Below are 22829 nucleotides of genomic sequence, written 5' to 3'. Positions count from 1 at the left end.
ATGGGTATAAAAAATAAGTAATTTCTTAAATTCGTATTTATAATAATTAAATTTTTAATCTTATTTAAAAAAAAAAAACTCTGAATCACTCGTCAAACTCCTAATAATTGGAACACTGCATTAATTTTCAAAGACTAAAAACAAAAAGGTGATATGAACATTAATTCATTATTAATATAATTAAATGTGTCAACATCCCCTCACATGTAAAGGACAATTTCTGCTTTAGAAATTTTAATTAAGTCTTTTAATTTCATTTGACCTTTTCTACTCTTCAATTTGAGCATTTTATGCCCAACTTCACCAAAATTCCTTTAAGTTGGCATCCACCAATGTCCCTTTCAACCTCCTCTTCTTCTTCTTCTTTTTTAATAAAAAACAAATTTCATCAAATATATAATTTAACAAAAAATGGCATTTTGATTTTTTATTTATTAACTTTTTACTCAGCTTTTATAAAATTTAATTATTAAAATCTTGGAATATATAAAAGACTAATTAGAATTTCATGAGTGGTGACATTTTCTTTTTATTAATTAATTAATTAAGGTGCATGAGACATGGCTATTGGACAAAGTTCATACTCATTTTGCACGTTACATTTTTCTACCAAATTACACAAAATCAAAGGGTTAGGTAACCTCGATATTGTTCTCAACATCATTTCTTTATTATTATTAATATATTTTTTAAAAAAAGTTTCTAAACACCTGTCACACACACATATAATTAATAAGTCACAAATTAATTTTACAATATGTTCAATTCAAATCTCCTGTTTGATCATGGACAAATATTTTTTCATTGAAAAAAAAATATATTAAATTTAAAAAATTAGAAGAAAGTATCCCCTGATTCAGTATGGTGGTAATAATAATAAAAAAATAGAAAGAAAGAAAAGAAATTCTCACATAAATTATTTAATTTCAGAAGAAAAAGTTTCAGTCAACAATGTGGAGAGAATGGCATCACCCATCTTTTTTTTTTATTCTTATAATTCCATGTTTTTTTATTTTATTTTTTGTCAAAGAATTCCATATTTATTTTTGAATATGCTTTGTCTTTATATTTAATCATAATTATCTCTTCTGCTAATTAACACATACAAAACTATATAAAAATAGTTCTTTTAGCTTAGAGTAAACCCATTTTGGAGTATCATATAAACCAAATTGGAAAGAGAAAGTACTCCTAAATGGTGATTTTGTTACGATTATATATTCAATTTAATTATTTTTTTTGTTTATAATAAAAAATAATTAATATTTTTTTAATTTAATTGATTCTTTTTTATAGAAAATTGAAGCCAAAAAGTTTCTAATTAAAAATACCTAACAAGGAGATGAAGACAATGCAGGAAATGGTTATTACAATTACCCAATTTGATATGTCCAATAATGTCATAATCATGTTTTATTCCCTCCCACATTTGTAAACTTTATAATAATAATAATAATAATAACAGTATCAATTGGGTGAATGTAAAGATTGATTCCAAAAAGTCAAAAGAATGAATCCAAAGTTGTTGTTTAGCTTAAGATGCTCCGAGAGCTTTAGAAGCTAATGATGCTATAAAGCAGGAAGGCGGCACCAAGTCTATCAGGACTGCACCAAAACCAAAACCAAAAGCAAAGGCACGTGCAAAGTTGTTTGTATATGGTGAGTTGGGTGTGAAAACTTTGAAATAGCTACATTTATTTATACCTAAGCCCAAGCTCATATGCTTAACTGTAAACCACATCAATTTCTTTCACACGTTGGCTTTTAGGTGGACTTGATGGAATCTTAAAAACCTACATTGTCTGATGTAAGCAACTAATGTGTGGAAAATTGTTGCTTTCGCTGAGCTGTACAAACACCCAATCAATGAAAAACTTACTATGATTGAAAGTTATTTTATTGATTGGATTTATACACCCAGGCGTAGGTTAGAAGTACTCTGCGTATACACATTGATTTATTGTGCAGTAACAAAAAATGAGTGTGGCAGAAATGATTTTATTCCATAAACATAAAACAACGTTGCACAGTTGATGAAACTCCATTAAAGTATTAAGGAGTCTGTTACTTGTGTCTTGTGTAATTATAAACACTCCCAAATTACTTCCATTTTCCACCGTCAATGGTCAGGGGCGCTGGATGATCCATCTCTCTGCGAATTTTGAAAGCTGCATGTCAAAAACTTGAATCAATGTCATGGCAGCAACAAAAATAAAACTGCGAACCAGAACACAACTAAAGCAAAACATAAATCACTGCATTATGGACCACAATTGGATGCAAAGAGTAGCTTTCCAATCAATGGCTAAGCTTCCAGGAAAAAGCTGAGAGAAGAGTTGTACTTGGCAACACATCCATCGTGACTAGCATCAACTACATGCATTTTACCCATCTGCCCATCCCCACAGCAGCATGTGCATGTCTTTCAGCTGCACATGTTCTAATTAATTTAAAATGGTTTCCTCTATGTTAAACAAAAAACTATAGTTGTGCAATGGATAATGCCTTCACCTGTGCTGCTCCCAAATTTCAAGAACTTCATTAACAATCATATGACTGCTGCAAGCAACTAAGCTACTACCAACTACAACTGAAGAAGACTCATGATCTTACACATGCAAGCATGCACATATAACACAGTTCAAGAACAATGAAATTTGCAATGAAAGAATAATTGCAAAACAATGACTGAAATTTCAAGATCATTAATTATGAAGAACAAAGATGCAGAAATGGAAATAACACATCTTTTCTTTTTCCATATTCCATTTCATCTTTGTTTCCCCATCAAAATGCAATCCTTCGTTCAAATTACATGCAAGGATTTTGATTCCATGAAGAACAAAATGGCCTTTGATTTAAACTCAAAAGAACTCATGGGCATAAATTATTTGAGCTTTGGAAAATAAAGCAGCTTTCACATGGTAGGAAATAAACCAAACTGATGAATAAGCTCGTTACTACCAACAATTGTAGTGATCTATTGAGGCATTAGAAATCATGAGATAATTTGTATAACCAAAACGGGCATCTGTTTCACTGTAACTTGGGGAAAGGCAAGGGCTAAGGGAACTTAAAGTGCTAGTTACAATGTTCCTTATTAAGCTATTAATATAAGGCTGCAATAAAAAATACAAATTGGTTGGTACAACTTTTATATTAGCATTAGTTTCATTTGCTAACCCTAGAACACCAGCTTCATCCAAAAGAAAAAGGGGGGAAAATCTGACAGAAGAATTCTTTAACTTTCTGCATTCTTTTCAATTACATGAAGAAACTTCATTCCCCCCAATCTGTCTCTAGTCTAATCTCAGAAAATCAAGCTTGAATACACATAAAGCATACAGATACTATATCATGGGAAAAAAACTAATACAGCAACATAATCCAGGTCAGAAAAATGTACATCTTGTGTCTGAGAACATAATCCATAACATCCAACCCATAGCGAAGGATAAGTTACAGAGATGAGCCCTAAAAGAAAGCTAAAAGGCATCAACTCAATTCTTCTCCTAGCTCCCATTTCCCAATTGTAAGCAAAACAAAGAAACAGTAAAGAATTCCTCTTCCTCTTCTATTTGTAGTTCAGGCTCAGAGAAGAACATTAACTAGTTACCATAAAACATAGCAATACAATGATTGAAGTCCAAGTACCATTGTCTGAAGTGTGATACAGTTTTCATGCCAGTAATCACAGTTACTGCACTTCCATTTTTGCCTCTTCCAAGAAAAAGGCATTGACTTTCAATAATTTCATCCATCACTCAGGTCTCAATAATTATTTCACTAATCACTAAGCATTTAATAATGCGAAGACAAAGGGATTCTTCAGCTAAATAAGAAAGAAGATAGCTTCCGACAAAATATATTTATATGTTTCAAGAATTTGAGCAATAGTATGAATCATATTAAGCATTGAAAAAAGCATTATGACTTCCAACTAGCTGATCTATATCAGCAATTTCAACCTAGCTGATGCAGCAAAATCTGAAGTCCCATTCAGTTTTTCCAATTCAGTCATGGATTTTATTTATTTTTCTTTTCCATCTTCATTTAGGATTCTTGTCCATTTCTTTTACTAAGTAGGTTTAGTTTTCCTTTTGAATGAGATTTATGCTAATAGCAAATATATCAGTGTGTGTGTGTATATATATATAATTTTTTTTTCTTCAATTCAGAAATTTACCAAGTGGTTTTCTGTAAACTATTATTGCTTTGTTCCAACAACAATTAACCTTTGTTTTAGCCCAATTGTTGAGACCCAATTATCTTAACCTTCTGCACCACATCAAGTGGTATCAGAGCTGAAAAACCTGCATTGCTACTAGAATTGTATGCTAGGAAACAGTGGTTAGCAGAGGCAAAAGTTGAGATAGAGGCAACCAGCCCCAACAAATGGAGTTGCAAACATGCGAAGAATGATTGGGGCCTTGACCAGAGTTGTGCAAGCCTCGAACCATCAGGAACCAGTGGGAGCCTGGATAGAGAATCTGGAAGGTGATATGACCATGACCATCTCCAGATTTAAGGTGGTCTTGAGGGTTGAGGAGAAATTAGAGGACAGCCCCTTTCATCAAGCTGGACCCATTGATTGAGCGACAAGAGGCATATTGGAAGAGCAGTTACGAATGCCACTGATTTGAATGGAGGAGTCAAAGTTGAAGTGGCTGATTTTCACAGAAAGTTACAAGTGGATGATAATTTGGATTGGAAAACCAGTTTGGAGAATTATTTTCAAATAAAAGCATATAGCAGAAAATTGATAGGATTTATCTGTAAAGCTTTAATTTTGAGACAACTGCGGTTCAATAGCGTAAGAGTTGAAAAGCAACGTGCACAACAAAGCAATTATCATCCACACAATAGTCCAGCTTGATCATAAATATATAGGCTATCGAAGCAATTTTCACTTTCTGATTATATGAGAAGGTTCATTATCTTATGCAAAACAAGAAGTCAATTGAAGAGTACACTACAAAGTTATTTGAAGGTAACAAACAAATTTCTTGTTGTTACCTCGTTATTTTGGATCACTCTGTAAAGACATATGGGAGTAGTTCCATTGTACAAGCCAATACACAGACAATAGTCCTTGCAACCACAAGTTTCCAATGCATTCTCAAAAAAGTCCACAATAATTTTGCAATTTGCAAAGGAACCATCATGATCATAAATATATAAATTTCCCAAAGCTGGAACCTTAACCGAAATTTGAGTAAAAAGTGCAGCTGGACTCGTTCATAAAAAAAAAACCCCAATAAAATAAACCTGCATAAAATTACTGAACAGACAGAAACAGACTTTAGAATTTGAAATCAAAATTTTCAGTTAAACGCATCCCTTCAGAAGAAAAGACAAAAAACTATCAATGCAACATCCAAAAGAACATAAATTCCTGGACTCAAATTAAACCCACAAAAAATACTTGTGGATTCTTACACAAGTACCATACCTAAACATCATTTCAAGCAAACAGCCATCAATTAATAAACCCTCGAGCAATAGCCCAGCAGTAGAATCTCGGAACAAAATCTCCAAAATGAAAAGGTGGATTTCAACAAGCTCCACAATTAGGATTCAAATCCAAATAACCCACGAACAGAAATTCAATTGAATGGTAAACTCACTAAGCAACTCGTAAAAAATCTAGTTAATTAGAAAATTCATACAAAAAACGCTAAGTATTACTCTCTCAATCAAACCTAGACGACAAAGACCTGAAATTCTGAAAAATTATAACTAAGAGCAAAACATGAAGTCCCTAAATTTTTAACATCCAAACCAAAGATCACAAAAAACCAGATTAACCAAACAGACCCACAAACAAAAATCCAAGAAGAACACCTACCACGAAAGAAGAAAAAGAAGGAAGGAACTTGATGTGTTGCAAAAGCTAGGCATTGGCAGTTTTGGGGATAAGAGGGATGGGGATTCCCTGCTTCTGGGCCTGCTTGAGTTTGGCCTCCTCCTCGCGGACCTTTTGCATTTTGAGCATTCTCTCCATGACAAGCTCGTACTCGCACTTCTCATAAACGTGACGCTCATTCTCACACTTCCATGGAAGATAGAACTCCGCTTGGCGGCACTTATTGAGCGGGATCAGCAGATGAGCGCACTGGTCTCTGTAGGAGATGGGCACCCTCGCCTCCACCATCTCTGCCTGCGTTGCTATCATTGGCTTCGATGATCCCTCTACTTCCATGATTGGCTTGCAAACTCGCCGCTGTCTTTTGGGTTACAAAGGCAGAGAATTTCACACTACACTGCTATTAGCACAATCGGTTGTGCTTCTGGTTGTGGTCTTCGGCTTCTTGTGGGGCGTAATCGGGCGGAAGATGAAAATGATCTTTGGGTTTCAGAGTAGTTGTCGTTTGGGTTTCACCTCTGCCGTTTGGATAATTACCCCAATATTTGGTCCAACAAAACTGTCAATTATCTTGGAAAAAAAATAAAAACTGTCAATTATCATAAAAAATAATTACCAAAAGCGAAGTATCAAGTTTTTTTTAGAAAAAATTTGCACTTCAAAAACTGTAATACAACAAAAATTTATAATTTTTGTCCAATTATTGTTATTTCCTTTTTTTTTAGTTTATTATAATTTTATTTTATAATAAAACCGTAAAAAATTAATTTAACATTTTATAAAAATTTAAATCGCAATAAATTTAAATTATGGTTAATAATACTGTCATAAATTTTAATTTTTTAAAATAAAATATCAATAATATGATTAATTTATATTTAATTATTATAATACTTATGGTTTTTTTTCACATTTCATCCTCAAATTACAGGCAAATGTTGTTGAGAATTAGATAATGTAAAAGCTATTAGGTTAAGAGGTTGTTGCAAGGAATGAAAAAAGCATTTATGTATAAATTATGAGCCTCTCAAAGTGCATTACTTTGTTTCTTTCATATATTAAACCAAACACAAACTTCAATCAAACATTCTTCCATCTTCATAGCCTTTGAACCTCCCTTATATATGATCACCTTCAAGCTGCAAACAGACATCACCCCAAACTGCGATGGAGTCGCATATTCATATGCATGATGATGCCCGCAAGTCACCAGCAAACAGGTTTGTCCACCAAATTCATTGTCTGTGGTCCTGTGAACTTGTAAGATAAGAGTTTTTATAATGTGAATCAGTTGTAGTTTAGTAAATAAACTGTACCCAGATGATTGAATTTTAATAGGTTGAGGGGCAAAGTTGCTGTTATAACTGGTGGAGCAAGAGGGATTGGAGCAGCCACAGCAATACTATTTGCAGAAAATGGGGCTAATGTGGTGATTGCTGATATCCTTGATGACCTGGGAACCAGCCTAGCTTATTCAATAGGAGGCAAATACATCCACTGTGATGTTTCTAAAGAAGATGATGTAGAATCAGCTATCAATCTTGCACTGGCTTGGAAAGGCAAATTGGACATCATGTTCAACAATGCTGGTGTTTCAGGTCCTGATGGGAGCATCACCAATCTTGACATGGAGAAAACAAAGCAAGTCTTCTCAGTAAATGTGAATGGTAATCTACACGGGATCAAGCACGCGTCGAAGGTCATGATAGAAGGTCAAAACGGAGGCTGCATCATATGCACGGCGAGCTCTGCAGCTGTAGTAGGAGGCCTGGGATCACATCCTTACACATTGTCAAAAGGTGCCATCATTGGATTGATGAAGAGCACTGCCTGTGAATTAGGAGTCCATGGAATTCGAGTCAACTGCATTTCGCCACATGGGGTCCCTTCGGAAATGCTTGTTAGTGCATACAGAAGGATACTGGGGAAAGAGGACATGCAGCCTGAAGAAGTGGGGAAGATTATTGGAGAAAGGGGAAGTCTTTTGCGGGGGAGATATGCTAGTGTAGAAGATGTGGCTCAGGCTGCATTGTTTCTGGCAAGTGAAGAATCAGGATTTATAACAGCACACAATCTTGTCATTGATGGAGGATATACATCTGCTAATAATAACATGGCTTTCATTTATCGGTTGTCAAAATGAAGTATATAGAGGAATATGAAACAGCAATGTGATGAATAAGAACAATTGAGTAGTTTTATTACTTTCTTTTGCAATGCCTTGCCTAGAATTGCAAATTAAGGATCGTAACTGTAATCTTCAAATGTGATAGCATTTACAGAGAACGACGTCGTAAGGTTTTGAAAGATATATCCTTCTGACCAAGGAATGCAGCTTCTAGTAATGTGATCCATATAAAGCTCCACAGCTTATCCCGGCCTGGCAGTTTTTGGTTGAGAGGTCAAATGCATGAATATGATCGCTATTAAATATAAACCCTGGCTGACATCCAGTATTAATCCATAACTATCTGATACAGATCACTCACTCCTCATCCTTTTCATTTCTTGAATAAAAACAAACCTTAAATTCATTTGATTGTAATGCAGTTTTGTAGCCAATAGTGGCAAAACCACTCTTGATTCTCTTGAATTTTCTTTCTTTCTCTCTTTAAATGATCTGAAAAGTCTTTTTGGCATGGGTTATTTCATCGGGAAAACTGTATATACAACGGGTAAACAATAGGAATCCTCTAAAACTACTTGATGAGTACAAGCATTGTGGCTAATAAGTAGGAAATCCCCTTCATTGATGTTGTAGACAGACCATATCAAAGCTTGTAAAATAGTAGAAAAATTAAGCATGGAATTCTTACACAACGAAAATGGTTATATATTGCATAAATAGAGTATTTCGTTATATTACTTCCTCCGACATAAATACCAAAATTCCTTCCCATGCTCTACGAAAATGATTCCTTTTCCAATACAGATAACTTATGCCAAATCTAAATCTTAATATTGAAGTAATCTGGATCAAAGTGATGTAACCTCACGTACCCATCTTCACCTCCACTTGAGAAACTACAAAACCACAAGTTCAAAATATTAGTAAAACATTTAACAGTAAGTTAAAATTTTGACATCATTTAGGAAAAGAATGGTTCAAGATTAACATACAGGTAAAAATTCATTGTTGTATGCTTCAATTTTGGTTTTTACGTTTGATGGTGCTAATATTTCTACCAAAGGATATCATGCAACAGTAGCCATGTTTATTTAATGTATTGTTTCACTCTAGGCACCGGCTACAACTATTTTTACTCCAAAAATGGTTAATTTAATGCATGATTGGTTGTAAACTAGAACACTGCATAATTACGCATTTCACTTCAAATTTCACACGCATTCTGAAAAGATTCCATAGAACAAACAATAGCAATAAACAGAAACAAACCAAAAATCAACACCAGCTGTATCAAACTTAATTACTCTTGTTGCTTATGACTACTACCACACAATATGAATGAGTCGGACCAAAAGTTCTGAAATTGAATTAGAAGAGAAAAAATTAGGACCTTGACTAATCAGTTGAGAGTTGATAACTGAACAAATAAAACACTTCTAAATTAACCACTTAATACAATTTGCCCATCCTATGCAAGTTATCTAATCGTGTTGAGTAATGAATAGCATCTCATTGTTTATTATGCGGGGTAAATAATCAATAAAAGTAAACAAGACCAACAAAATAAATAGAGAACATGATCATAAAGAAACCAACATGAATATTAGTATTCACTAATATCCAAAATAATTTTTTTTTCCTAATTTCCCACTCAACAAGACACATGTTGGTCAATGACTCCTTGTACTACTGATAATTCTTATTGTTTGTTCATTCAGGCCACAATTTTTGACCTAGAATAACTATGCACAAACAAAGCCTCAAGGCATACTAAACGGACTGTTTTGCAATATTTAAATAAATTGGTGCATTATTGCTGCCAACAGTACTAGACCTGACACAACCACTTTGCATAAACCTCACTGATTATATTCAAAATACATTGGCATAATATGCAAACTTAGTTTATTGCATGGATGTAAATTGCAGTTAATTTATGCATATCTAACCATATAGTCTTGCAGGCACGAATCATTGATGGGGAAGAAAAAGAGGGACAATTTTTTAGTACAATAAAAAATTAAGTTTAGAGATCAATTTTCAACTATACACGAGGGTTTGTTGGCTACGCTGAAGAATAGAAAAAGGAGTATCTGATTCTGAAACTGAACACACCAATTTATGAATTTTAACCAAGGTAAAGGAAACTAACCTTTTCCCATCAGGGTTGAAAGCCAAAGCATTTATAGGTCCAAAATGACCTTTAACACCTCCAATTTCTTCTTGAAGAATCTGAAGAAGGAAAGACAGGAATATATGTTCAACACATTGAACAATCATAGATCCTCACATCATAAAAAAACACCATCAGCATGAAAGATAACCTTGTCGTAAAATTTGGCTTCAAACTTCCCAGCACGGTGATCAGTGGTAGTGACAGCAGAAGCATCTTGACCACCTCCAAGCACAACCTGTGGAGCAAAAGGGCAGTTTGTTAAGAAAAATTACAAGAAGGAACAGAAAAAAAGAAATGGAGCAACACAATGCATGCGGCATTTAATCAGCTTTTACATCATCTACAGTTCTACACTCATTTGACTTCAGCCAATTTAATCACCATACGAGCCATTCAGTGAATCCAAAGATCCCCTACCCTTTGGCATAGGTGCACTATGGGGCCGTCGTAGGGCCAGGAACCTCAACCTGTTTGGATCAGGCACAGCCCCTTATCCTTGCACTAAATACTGGTCCTCATCCACAAGCTTAAATGCCTAAGCAAGCAAATCATTAGGAGAGTTTTTGATTTACACTTCCCCTCTATAAAGCATTCTTTTTTTTTTTTTCCAGAGGCATAGTCAAATCCCCAGGGGCAAACCACATACGATGCCACTGTAATAACCTTGAGGCTGCCCATCAATCTTTCTGTCATTTTAGCATCCACTTACGCATAGATATATCCACAAATTTGACTTTGAAGCCACTTTGAGTTAACGTGACTACTTCAATCTCAAAATTGCAGAAGGCAGAAATCTTCAGATCACTTTGACTTAAATGCCTATTTTGAACTTCAAGCATTTAACCCAACTAGTAGTCGGCTAAATGGATCATTTTTTTTAAAAAAAAAAATTTAACTTTGTTGGAGACCAGTTCCACATCAATATTCTCATCTTCAAATAAATGACTTCAAATTCCAAACTGTAACAACATATGCACTCCAACATAGCAACTACTTCAACAGACAAACCATTTTTCATCATTGAGACAAGTTAACACTCATCACAATCTTTACCAAGAGAAAAAGGTGAAACTCACTAACAAAATAGTAGATATAGCATAAGGAAATGAAGGCACAAAGAGGAAAGGGGGGAGGGGGCCATTGCCTTTCAGATATAAATTTTTTAAAACTTTCATGATCAGCATAATTCTGTTATGCCACCTGTCTTAAATAAAAAAAAAATTCCATTATAACAGTAAAATAGTCAACAGTACATTTACACTTACATGATCAAGAAGAGGGGACATTGTAACAGCATTGACTGGACGTTCTGTCACATAGGTCTTGATGAGTGTCAATGTTCTGATGTCCCATAGCTAAAAATTGCAGACATACAATTAATATTAGAAGGGCCCGCTGAACTCCATGTTGTAGATGAGAAATATTAGAATGATCAGTAAGAATTAATAAATTTAAAAAATATATGCAGCAGAACACTACCTTAGCAGACTTATCTAGAGAACCAGTGATGAAGTGAGAACCATCAGAAGACTTTACAAGTGATGTTATTGTCTTCTTATGACCAATTTCCCGATCTGACTCTTTCAAAAGCTTTCCAGTCTGCAAGTTTGAAAGAAGAATGCAACTTTAAACTCAAAACCTCAACCAAATTCTTGACCTCCAACTTTAAACTATAGGCTCCTTGTCGAGAATTAGCTTACTTGTTTTTTTTCTTTTAAAGAAGTTTATTTGCAATAGAAATACATTATTTTCAATAAGAGTTTTCTTAAGTTGTACGCATTAATCATTCAGTAATTTTCGACTTTATGAGCATGAGCTAATTGACCCTAGTTACACCCATGTATTTTTTCTTTTTACAACAAAAAATTCAGATTTCACTTCTAATGAACTTCAGAAACCTTGCAAGCTATCCAACAATAGTGGTTAAACCACAAGAAAACCCCAACATACTGTTCACACACCAGTTCCACCTCTCTATACCAAGTCTGCAAATCTATTAACAAACTAATTTTCAAGAATCCACCAAACAATCTTTTTAAGATTCATCTCTCTGCAGAGTTTAATAGCGCCACACCCATTCTAAATCATTGCAAAAATTAATTATGCAATTAAATAGCCAGTTACCTCAGAATCCCATATGCGAATTACAGCATCCTCTCCAGCGCTTATGATAGTCCGGTTAAGGGGTCCCCAAACAGCTCTGTTAATTCTTCCTTGCGGTCCTTTGAGAATAAGCACAGATTCACCGGTCTCTGAAAACATGCAACAACAAGTTTAGATAGGCACAAAACTATATATAAAGTTTCCCTAGTATAAACAACAAGGAGCACGATATAATGCATGTGAAAATTCAATAACAAGAACAATTTTAGCATCTACATTATATTAAATAAATTCATATATACAAATACAGTAATTCATGTTTGCGCGAGTGCATAATGCCCAAGTTAGCGTGGATAAAAAAGAAGTTATGAAATATAAGAATGGCCTCTGTAATGTAACTGAACAAGTTGCATCATAAATATCTCTTCGTTGATGCTATTAATGCTGACACAATAACTTTATAACTCCATACCCTTGCCGCATCTTCAAACAAAAATCAGAATCCCCCAATCACGCACACACTTACATTCATATAGAGGTTTGTTTTTAAAATAATCTTAAACAATGATTCTAAGAAAGAAGAATCTATCCAGGAGATGAAAGAATCTGGAATCTAAAGTGAATTTCTATCAAATCATGACTAGCAATGCAAATAATCAAACAATTAAAATAAATGTTATAAAATTCAGTTGAGAATGAAAAGACCAAAGACGGAAAACACTTTGCATTGATGCATTGAAAAGCCAAACTATGATGACCAAATTAATGCTTTGAAAGTACTATATTGTCATTATATGATTTGAAGATCATTATATATGCAATTGAAGTTTCTATAAGATAGGAGAAGGAAGTTATAATTAATTTATCTGCATACAAGTTATTAATGAAACAACTTGAACAAGTGAACGCAGAGATGCATTTCACTCTTCATTTTCTTGCTTGTATGGCTAATTCAAAATAACTGAAATAGAAGGGGTAAGAATGTGAGAGAGGGAAAAAAATGGTTCATCCATTCTATCAACACTTGTTTGCATACATAACGCATGGTTAACGAGGTGGAACCATAGTAAATTTAAGTGAATTTGAACAATATGAAATGCAAAAGCATATCCATCACCATAAGAAACAAAAAAACAGCATGTAAAACTTACGGTCACTGGGATCTCTTGCAATGCGTTTTACATGAATGGCAGATGGCAATTCCATGAAGGGATCAGTGGTGATGACGGCAAGTTTATCTCCAACAGATAAGTCCACAGCCCTGGCAGGTGAATCAAAATTAAAGGAGTACAATTGAGTTCCAGTTTGAACATCCCACAGCTTTGCTGTCTGATCTGCACTTCCAGTAATAAGCCGCATCGAATCTCCTGATGTTTTCAAAACAAAAAAAATTATTGGTTTTTGACTAGGACAAGAAGATGCATAATTTCACATGATTCCAATCAATGCAACACCATATCAATAAATTATGAGTAAAAATCAACAGACAGCTGGGAAAAAAAAGGGATATATATAGAGAGAAGAGAACTTGCTCGAGACATCGCAGCACCAAACTGCACCATTGTGGCCGCGGTAAGTACCCAAACGCTCGCCGTTGTCAGCGAACCAGACGGTGGGAGTATGGTCTTTAGCGCAGGAAAACAAGAGATCACCTTCTCTGTTATACTTCAAAAAAGTTAAGGGCCTTTCATGCCCTTTCATCAAAATCGGTCTCATCTTTAGCTGATTCCGATATGAAATCCGAATCACAAAGAGGAAAGTTCTCTCGAGTTCTCTCCTTCACCAGCACAAACAGAGCTAGGGTTTAAAGAGAATCAAAAGGGCAGGAATAGCAAATATGTCATATGAAATTTCTATGACATTGGCGGTTAGGGGGAGAGAATGGACCCACTGGCCTATCCAGCTCATTTAAAGGCCTTGGCCCATTAAATATTTGCATGACCGATTTTACTGCTTAATTTTTATATTACGTAGAAATTTATTAATTATTTTTTTTATTTTAAAATATATTTTAAAATATTTTAAAATTTTAAAAATTTAATTAATTAATTTTTTTAGTTTTAACCGTTAATCTATTAAGATTAAAAAAATATGCATTTAACCTATTAAATTATACTTGAAAAAACACTTAATTTTTCAGAGTAAGGTTTAAAAAATTGATTATTCTATTTACTAAATCAGTGCATTAAGAAATTTCTCTAGAAAATAACTTTGATAAATTTTCCTTCCTTTCAAATAATAATAAAAAAAGTCTATTAAGATTTAAAAGTCTAAAAACCTTTAAAAAAAACTTTAAAAAATATTATTTTTTTCGTCTTTCTCTCAAATAAAGCAAGTATATCTTGCTGAAGGAGCTCACCGTATGAAGATTAAAGAGCAATCTAGGCTTGGCCATCCTTCCCTGTTACCAAATCAAAAACTGCAATCAGCCTCAAAATGTAGCTAGTAGGGAAGACTTGGTGTTTAAGAAAGGGCATGTCTCTAGATCAAATGCAGCGTTCCTGTCCTGATAAGACTAACATTCCACGCTCAGACAACTAAACCAAACAACCTAAATCCCACCAAAGGTAGCACTAAATAAGAAGTGAACGCTTTGATGGTCAATCAAATGCATCAGTAAAAACATTTTATACTGCAAGCAAATTAACAAATATGTTACACATTCCCTTCGAGCATTGAAGGAGATCATATAGTCATAGTTGTGATACATGATTCTTTTATGTACAAATCAATTGCAACTAACTTCCTTTCTGCATGTGTATATGAGAACATCCATTGTAACAACCTTAAGAAGCCTTCTTCTGTTTGTATTTTTTGGCACAGACAACGTAGACGAACATGTTTAAGACGCTCAATCCAGCTAAGAGCCAGAAATAATAATCAAGATGGCCCTTGTTCAAGTTGTCGGGAATCCATCCTGGCTTCCCACCTGCAGTTGTGAAGTACGTTACCATTGTCAGAATAAAAGAGCTCAGGTAATTGCCCAAAGATGTAGTCAGAAGCGACAATGCGCTGCATAAACTCCTCATGGCGTCTGGAGATTGCTCGTAGAAAAATTCAAGCTGCCCAATAAATGTAAAGACCTCAGCGGCACCAACTAACATATATTGGGGGATTTGCCAAAAGATACTGAGAGGCACAGCAGCATCCTCATCAACCAATCCAAGCTCTTTAACGAGCTGCAGACGCCTTATCTCTACCAAAGCAGCAGCACACATGGATAAAACTGAAATGAAAAGACCAATTCCCATCCGCTGCAACTCAGAGAAGCCCCTTCCTTTTCCAGTGAACTTCCTTGCGATCGGAACAATTATCCCATCGTAGATTGGCACCCAGCAAATAACACTGATAACATCAAATGTTGACAAAGAGGCAGGAGGAATGGTGAAAGAACCAATGGTTGTGTCCATTAGCATCCCTTGTTCCACAAACATTGTAGACATTTGGGCATAGACAGCAGAAAAGACAATTCCTGTTGCCCAGATTGGAAACATGCGGACCAAAATCTTCAATTCCTCCACCTGTGTCACTGTGCAAAGCCTCCACTGATTGGAAAAGACATTACTTTTGGCCTCAGCATCTGAAATTACAGCAGCTTTATCAAGGCAACTGCAAAGAAAAACAATTTAACTTTAGAATTGCTTGAAGACATTAATTAATGGCTGACAACTAACGAAACTTGCACAAACAGGAAAATGTCTGTCTAACCATAGCGATTTAAATTAATCTCAAACAAACACATGAATACAGGACCAATTATTAAGGAGAAGGATAAGATAGCATGTTTTCCGGTAACCATTTTACATATTAGGTTAATAAATCTAGAAAGTAGAAGAGATTCCAGAAGTACTATTTTTATTCTCCAATTTTTCTACCAAATTAAACAGCTAAGGATTAACCGTAAGAGGTCAAAATCTATGGTAATTTGTGAAAAGACCTTCCAAAAAACAGATTAACATAAAAAAGACAATATAATATATATCCATAATTATCTGCTAACAATTATCAGAGCAGAAATTTCCATAATTATCTGCAACTAAATAGATACGAAGCCTTTTACAAGATAATATGCACAATTGAATAACTCCTGCAACCATCTAGTCCTTACTTACATATATGCATGAATCCAAAATTAAATTACTTCGATATACCACAGGTTAAAAGTGACATAACGAACAAAATTTAACAAGGAACTCATGAAAGAATAGGAAACTTCACGGTGGAGGCCTGCATAAGCCTCACTAATTCATGAGTAAAGATGTACTCTGCATAGAAGTTCAAGAAAGCTTGTCATCTCAATGAGCTTAAATGAGTTCGATATGGAGCAAAGTAGAATAACTAATGAAGAATGATGAAGAAAATTACGTCAGTTCATTGCTATGTTCTAGTTTTCTGCTCCCTTCAATCACAGAGGCTTGTGTTTCATATAGGAGACTACTATCTCTGGGGACCTCCAGATTCCTCTTATGGAATGATGCAACCAAAACCTGGCACATCCTTGTAATAGGACTTCCCCCTGGCCTCTGAAATCTATAGAGGGGTGTGCCTGAAAAGAAGCTTGCAAGAGCAATGCCCATAAATAATGCAGGAATTCCAAATCCCAGGCCCCACCCAGCATTGTCTTGAATATAAACTAATAGACTACTTGATATAAGAGCACCAATGTTGATAGAAAAATAAAACCAGTTGAAGAAAGATCCCTTCTTCACCCTTTCTTTAGGATCAGTGTCGTCAAATTGGTCAGCCCCAAAGGAAGAAACACATGGCTTGATACCACCTGTCCCAAGTGCAATCAGATAGAGCCCAAAGAAGAACACTGCATATTGAGCTGGACTTGCAGAAGGGCATAGAGAACCCACACATTCAGCTGGCTTTAATGCCGGAACTGATGCTGAGAGTGTCAAGGTACACATTCCCTACACAATTAATACTTCAGTTATCCTACGTTCTACTTCCTAAGATATCATAAAAAATACATCCAGGCAGCAGTAATCAATAAAGAAAAGGAAAAACATAGCAAAAAACATCCCAAGTCTATCACAATTCAAAGAGTTCATATTCATCCAACTTTCCTTACAAGTTGATTCAAATTCTCAGGTTGGTGCAACAGTCAAAACAATAAATATATATACCCCAACCAGAAAAGATAACAGAAATACAAACTATAGTTTGCACTTCGCAAGCAGGCCATCAAATCAGTGTCTGTTCATTTCCCCATGTTCTTTTAACAACACAAGATTTTAATTTGTAAATCTGGTACACCCTAGTCCAAAACCCAATTACATGAACATTTTGCCATCAGTATTATGTTTACCACAACATATCAATCACCGTAATAGATTTGTATCTAATATTTTAGAATACTTTAGACCATACTTATTCTAGTAGTCCAACGCTAGGTTACAAATGAAATACTTAAAAATTGAATCACATAAATCACAAAAAGAATTATTCTCCTTTCTTTTTCAGAATTGTTTTAAAGCAATATTGTTATCCAGGTGAGCCAACATCCTGCCTATCCCTTCTGCCCATGGCACTTAGATTGCTATGCTATAAGGTTAGAAGTCACACCTTTGCTAAAATCTTAAGAACTGATAGAACTCATGCAATAATTGAATTCAACAGATGGACCGGAATTCAAACAAAAACCTTCAACTTCGTTCATCCATTTTTGTAATGAAGCATTATGTAGCCCTTAGAAGGTAAAATTCCAGAAGAATACCACATGTTGGTTTCCACTGATCATTAGCAATACTCATATGAACTAGAAAACAGGAGGGTTTTTTTTTCATATTTCTTTTTATGGTGAAGATGATTTCATCAACCAACCACAATGTTTACCAGAAAACTTGAAGAGAATAATATGCATGTCAGCCTCAAAGCAAAGTTAAAGGAAGTACAAGAGACTCAAACCCAACTATAAATTATACAATCCTCAGGTTTAACTCTCTCCTATTGAGCAATGTGAGGATGAATGAGACAGAAGTGGCCAAGGCACGAAAATGCATTTTAGGAAAAAGAAACAGAGAGTTTAGTTAATAATATACAATTAAATAGATGGTGGAGAAAGCCGCTATTGTCCAATATCTTCCCCAATAAGCATCTGCTATGACAGCTCCAATGAGGGGCGTAATATAGCAAGTGCCTGCCCAGGTGGTAACATTTCTAGCCGCAGAAACATTTCCTTCGTGCAACTTATTGGTAAGATAAGTAACAAGATTAGTGGCAATCCCATAATAGGCCAAACGTTCACAACATTCAGTACCTGTATGTTATATGACAATCGTCAAGAATATGGTGGGTACCGTATGCAAGATAGCAGCCTGAAGACTTAAAAATATAACATACCCAAAATGAAAGGACATGCTTTCCAATTTCCTGTCTTCTCCTTACGGACAGGATTGCCATGAAGGTCAACAGAGCCATCACCAGTGTAGACATCATTGCTTTTGTCCTAAATATAAAATAAGGAAGCTCATATAATTAAACATGAAAAAATAGTGAAGGAAACTAGACTACCTAAAGCAGAAACAAACAATTCTAAAATGTTAGAAGAACAAAAGCCAGACAAGAGCTTCAAACTTCATAAGGGAAACGACATTCAAGAAGCAAAACCTAAAGCCCCCTTCCTCCAAAAAGAAAAAGAAAAGAAAGAAAACTTGGCTATTCACAGTGACCAAGGCAGATTTCAAAATCCGTAAAACCCATAAAAACCCATAAATAAATTTCATATCTTGAGAAATTACTACTCTGTACCTCTTGTTCTTTTCAGCCGATTTTAAGATTTTATATCATACCAATTTGCGTAAATACAAAAATCAACATAGAAAACAGAAATTTGGCAAAACAGAATCAAGTACAAGAAAAAGGTAGACCTGTTCCAGGGGCCCGTCCTCCAAAAGCGATGTCCGTTCCTCCACCGAACCCATGTCAGATTCCTCTCTTTCTGTCTCCGCGTGCCTTAAAGATTCTATTATTAAACAAGAGGATACTTTGCGTCGATCAATCAGAGCAGACAGAAGCGGAGATACTTCAAAAAAAAGAAAAGAAAAGGGTAGGCCGAGGAGAGAAGTGGTGACGTATAATGGTGAACAAAGTTAAGGGTCAATTTGCCAACTTGCTCATGGAATGTGTAGCCATTTTGTGTCCAGGTTATTTATTTATGTATATATAAATTATGATGACTTCCATAATTAGTTCGCTTAAAATAAAATAATAATTATTTTACTAAAAATAAATTAACATGACAAAAATGTTATAGTTTATTTTTTTTATAAATTAATTATATTATATAAAATATATAATATTAATAAAAATCCAAAAGAATATTTACATATGAAATCAATATCACTTAAAATATGTATATTATAAAATTTATTTTTATATATATTAATTTATTTTCTTCATTATTCTTATTATTTTTAAGCTGAATACAATTAATGGGCTAAGTGCCCCAAAAGAATAATATCCAAACAAACCCCAAGCTTTGGCCCATTGCCCATAGCCCACACCCATACCGTCCCAAAACCATCATCGCTGAGAACAAGAAGGGTGAGGAGAGCACCGTGAGCAAGAAGAAACTTCTTTAGAGGCAAATCCAAAGATAACAAGTTAAAAACAACTGGCTGCCAAAAGAAACCTTACAAGGCCAAATTTTTCCAGAAAGCCAAGACTGTACAGCGGTGGCAATAACCTGGCTTCAAATTTTGTATTCAATATTCATAGCTTTCTTTTAATTTTTAGCCCAAGTTAAATATGATTTCATTAAAGTGGCCAGGTTTACAACACATAATCAAGGGCCAGTACAAAAGGTTCAAGATATAAATAATAGGCCCCACAGAGGAAGAGATCAAGCCCAAAACATTCAGACCCTAGCACTCCATGGCTGAACTAAGAAAAAGTTACAGATTATACGTGATGGAATTTATCTGCCATCCATATGGAGAAGCAAAACCAGGGATCTCCTCCGCATGCAACCCTAAAGCTGGTAGCTGAATTGTGTGGCTAGTTTGCCTAAGCTCCAAACCACAACAACCTGCAAACAAGCCAAGACTAATGGATGAAGAACAACTGTTAAAGCATTGCTGGACCCAGAAGTCGAAACAGCACAACCACAGGCGAAGCAGAGCTCTAGCTCGTCTTTGGCCTTGAGAGATTGAATGCACCCACTCGGCGTCTTATCACGTCTCTAATATGCCCTCTCTCTGAGAGCAACATAGGAAGAATCAGGATCAACCCATTTTGTAAATTTAGGTATTTAAAAAGTTAAACAAATTCATAATTATTTATGATTTTTTTTTACGAATTATCAATTAATTAATATAATTTTATAAATTTAGGTATTTAATAAATTATAATTTTAATTTAAATATTTATTGACTTAATCATAAATGGTAAAAATGTGTAAATGTTATACACATCGATCACTTAATAAATTTAAGTTGGACTTAAGCTCGAGGCTCTATTTTTTAAAATTTTTTATTGAAAAAAAGACAGAAGATTGTAGGTATAAATTTTACTTGGAGTTATCATATGACACATAGATTGCATATGCCTCACGCAAATTTGTCATATATCAAAAGCATGCATAGTGGAGAAAATCATAGACTATAAACATACTAAACATCCCATCCTATGCTAAAAATCTTTGGTTCACACTTGCTTTTCAGCTCACCTACCTTCCAAACCTTTCTTCATTCTCTCAAACAATACAAAGTGTTCAAAAGTAAAAAATAAAGAAAACCCAATATATTAAATTTAATTATGAATTTAAAAACTTTAAAAATTTTAAAATAACTCTATCACTCCAAAATATATAAATATAAATTTATATAATTTTTTTATAAAACGATTATATTCATATGTATTAAATTCACGTGAATCGATCTAAATAAATATTTTTTCTCATAAATTAAACACATAATATATCATTGATTGAAGCTATTGTGAATCTCTTGTGGGAACATTCTATATAATTCAAATGAATCAAATCATTCTATCTTGAAAACCTAGTGCACAATTCCACATTCTTCCTCCACGTTTCCACAAGACAACCACCCCACTAACAGATACCTTTTTTTTTTAATTTTTCCCCCTGAATATTAATATTATGGACATGTATAAATGTGTGATACATTTTTGTCACTTGGGCAAGTGATCAAGTAGAGTGAGTTGTAGTTGTTTTCAAGTAGTGAGCCAGCGAAGATGATGTGCAAAATGAGAGCTTGCATTGCTGCCTTGTTGGTCATTTTAATAGCTTCAAATGGTTTTCTAGGCGGTGTTGATGCGGCAGGAGAGTGTGGGAAAACTCCAATTGGGTCTGCGGCGGCGAGCTTGAGCCCTTGCTTGACAGCAGCCGGGAATGTGAGAGCTAGCGTGCCTCCTGCTTGCTGTGCCAAAGTTGGTGCCTTGATTAACACTGCCCCCAAATGTCTTTGCGCTGTTTTGTTGTCACCTTTGGCAAAACAAGCTGGAATCAAGCCTGGAATTGCTATCACAATTCCCAAGCGATGCAACATTAAGAATAGACCCGCTGGAAAGAAGTGTGGAAGTAAGTAATTATACTTCTCATTAATTTAAATTTTTTAGTAAATATATATATACCTTTTCATATTTTTTATTAAAAAATATATTATGCTTTCAATTTTATCCTTATCTACTCACTAATTCAATTTTCAAATTCTAAAATAATTAGAACTAAGTTATTCCATAATTAAAAATTAAAAAAATAGTATTCATTTTCTTAGAGCTTTTCTTTTTTACTTTTAGCCAGAGCTTCAAGTGTGCAGGCTATTGCTAACTCAAATGTCAAAATATCAGAGAAATTTTATAATTCAGCCGTTGTATGACTTTTGCTTCTCTGATGACAGGTTACACTGTCCCATGAGACTCCAATTGATAGAGGAGAATAAAAGCTGAGGAGAGAAGAAAATCCCATTCCCATGTGAGAGTTGAGCTTGGAGTGTGTGTTTGTTAAATAAGAGTTGCCATTAAGGGTGCAGTTGTGCTTCACAATGGCAGCAGTTGGTGTGACAATGCTTTGCTGTTGTTATGAGTAGAAGTTTATTGCTATGCCTTATTTGCTTCTTTTTGTTGCTTGGTACTCTTTGAATTGTGCTTTGGCTTTTTATTATCCGTAGTACCTTTAGGCATTCATCACCCTCTAAAACTCTCAAGGCATAAAATCATTCCCCTAAGGGTTTCTGTTAGAACCCAATTTCAAAATTTTAATACAAATTTAAATGGGTAAATTCAAGGAATATCCTCGACAAAAAATTGAAGGGCAATAAAAGAAATTCAATATATTTAGTTAAGTTTTTTTTTTCCTTCTTGAATAAAAAAGAATTTTCAAGACCAAATAAGAAAAAGATATTTAATCATGCGATAAAGTAATGAAATGAAATATATTAGTTGAGTTTATTTTGATAATTATGAGAAATATAAAATTGTGGTTGACAATGTTTTGTAAAAAAATTCAAAAAAAATTCACCAAGGGGAAAAGCTATAGTACATAAGAATTTTAATTGGAATAATAGCTAATTATTCTAGTTTCTTAA

The 22829-nt window shown here is 34.4% G+C and overlaps 5 protein-coding genes across 6 annotated transcripts; 2 read left to right on the top strand and 3 right to left on the bottom strand.

Annotated features, from left to right (window-relative positions):
* Positions 1-1984: 1984 nt before the first annotated feature.
* Positions 1985-6233, bottom strand: LOC110600701 (NADH dehydrogenase [ubiquinone] 1 beta subcomplex subunit 7-like). Of its 2 annotated transcripts, none has more exons than XM_043951446.1 (2): positions 5849-6233; positions 1985-2168 (listed from the first exon to the last, which is right to left on the bottom strand). In XM_043951446.1, the coding sequence occupies exon 1, from the start codon at positions 6200-6202 to the stop codon at positions 5894-5896; it is 309 nt and encodes a 102-aa protein (XP_043807381.1). In that variant the 5' UTR covers positions 6203-6233; the 3' UTR covers positions 1985-2168; positions 5849-5893. The 2 variants fall into 2 exon arrangements, with proteins under 2 accessions (XP_043807381.1, XP_043807382.1); XM_043951447.1 differs by having other exon boundaries at positions 1985-2152; positions 5849-6202.
* An 800-nt stretch (positions 6234-7033) lies between these two features.
* On the top strand, positions 7034-8009 carry LOC110602007 (short-chain dehydrogenase reductase ATA1). The gene is made up of 2 exons (XM_021739436.2): positions 7034-7086; positions 7205-8009. Exons 1-2 carry the CDS (start codon positions 7034-7036, stop codon positions 8007-8009), a joined length of 858 nt encoding a protein of 285 aa, XP_021595128.1.
* A 666-nt stretch (positions 8010-8675) lies between these two features.
* Positions 8676-14110, bottom strand: LOC110602554 (eukaryotic translation initiation factor 3 subunit I). The gene is made up of 8 exons (XM_021740103.2): positions 13806-14110; positions 13425-13640; positions 12295-12422; positions 11650-11769; positions 11436-11525; positions 10319-10405; positions 10147-10226; positions 8676-8890 (listed from the first exon to the last, which is right to left on the bottom strand). Exons 1-8 carry the CDS (start codon positions 13987-13989, stop codon positions 8815-8817), a joined length of 981 nt encoding a protein of 326 aa, XP_021595795.1. The 5' UTR covers positions 13990-14110; the 3' UTR covers positions 8676-8814.
* A 707-nt stretch (positions 14111-14817) lies between these two features.
* LOC110601835 (protein NRT1/ PTR FAMILY 8.3) lies at positions 14818-19414 on the bottom strand. The gene is made up of 5 exons (XM_021739178.2): positions 19149-19414; positions 18622-18727; positions 18321-18538; positions 16639-17189; positions 14818-15882 (listed from the first exon to the last, which is right to left on the bottom strand). The coding sequence occupies exons 1-5, from the start codon at positions 19200-19202 to the stop codon at positions 15060-15062; spliced, it is 1752 nt and encodes a 583-aa protein (XP_021594870.1). The 5' UTR covers positions 19203-19414; the 3' UTR covers positions 14818-15059.
* Positions 19415-21411: 1997 nt separating this feature from the next.
* Positions 21412-22373, top strand: LOC110601337 (non-specific lipid-transfer protein 4.1). Its single transcript, XM_021738434.2, has 2 exons — positions 21412-21823; positions 22143-22373. The coding sequence occupies exons 1-2, from the start codon at positions 21478-21480 to the stop codon at positions 22157-22159; spliced, it is 363 nt and encodes a 120-aa protein (XP_021594126.1). The 5' UTR covers positions 21412-21477; the 3' UTR covers positions 22160-22373.
* Positions 22374-22829: the final 456 nt, after the last annotated feature.

The sequence above is a fragment of the Manihot esculenta genome, chromosome 15, assembly GCF_001659605.2.
Source record: "Manihot esculenta cultivar AM560-2 chromosome 15, M.esculenta_v8, whole genome shotgun sequence".
Lineage (NCBI taxonomy): Eukaryota > Viridiplantae > Streptophyta > Magnoliopsida > Malpighiales > Euphorbiaceae > Manihot > Manihot esculenta.
The sequence above is the reverse complement of the archived record's forward strand: the minus strand, read 5'-3'. Positions and strand labels throughout refer to the sequence as shown.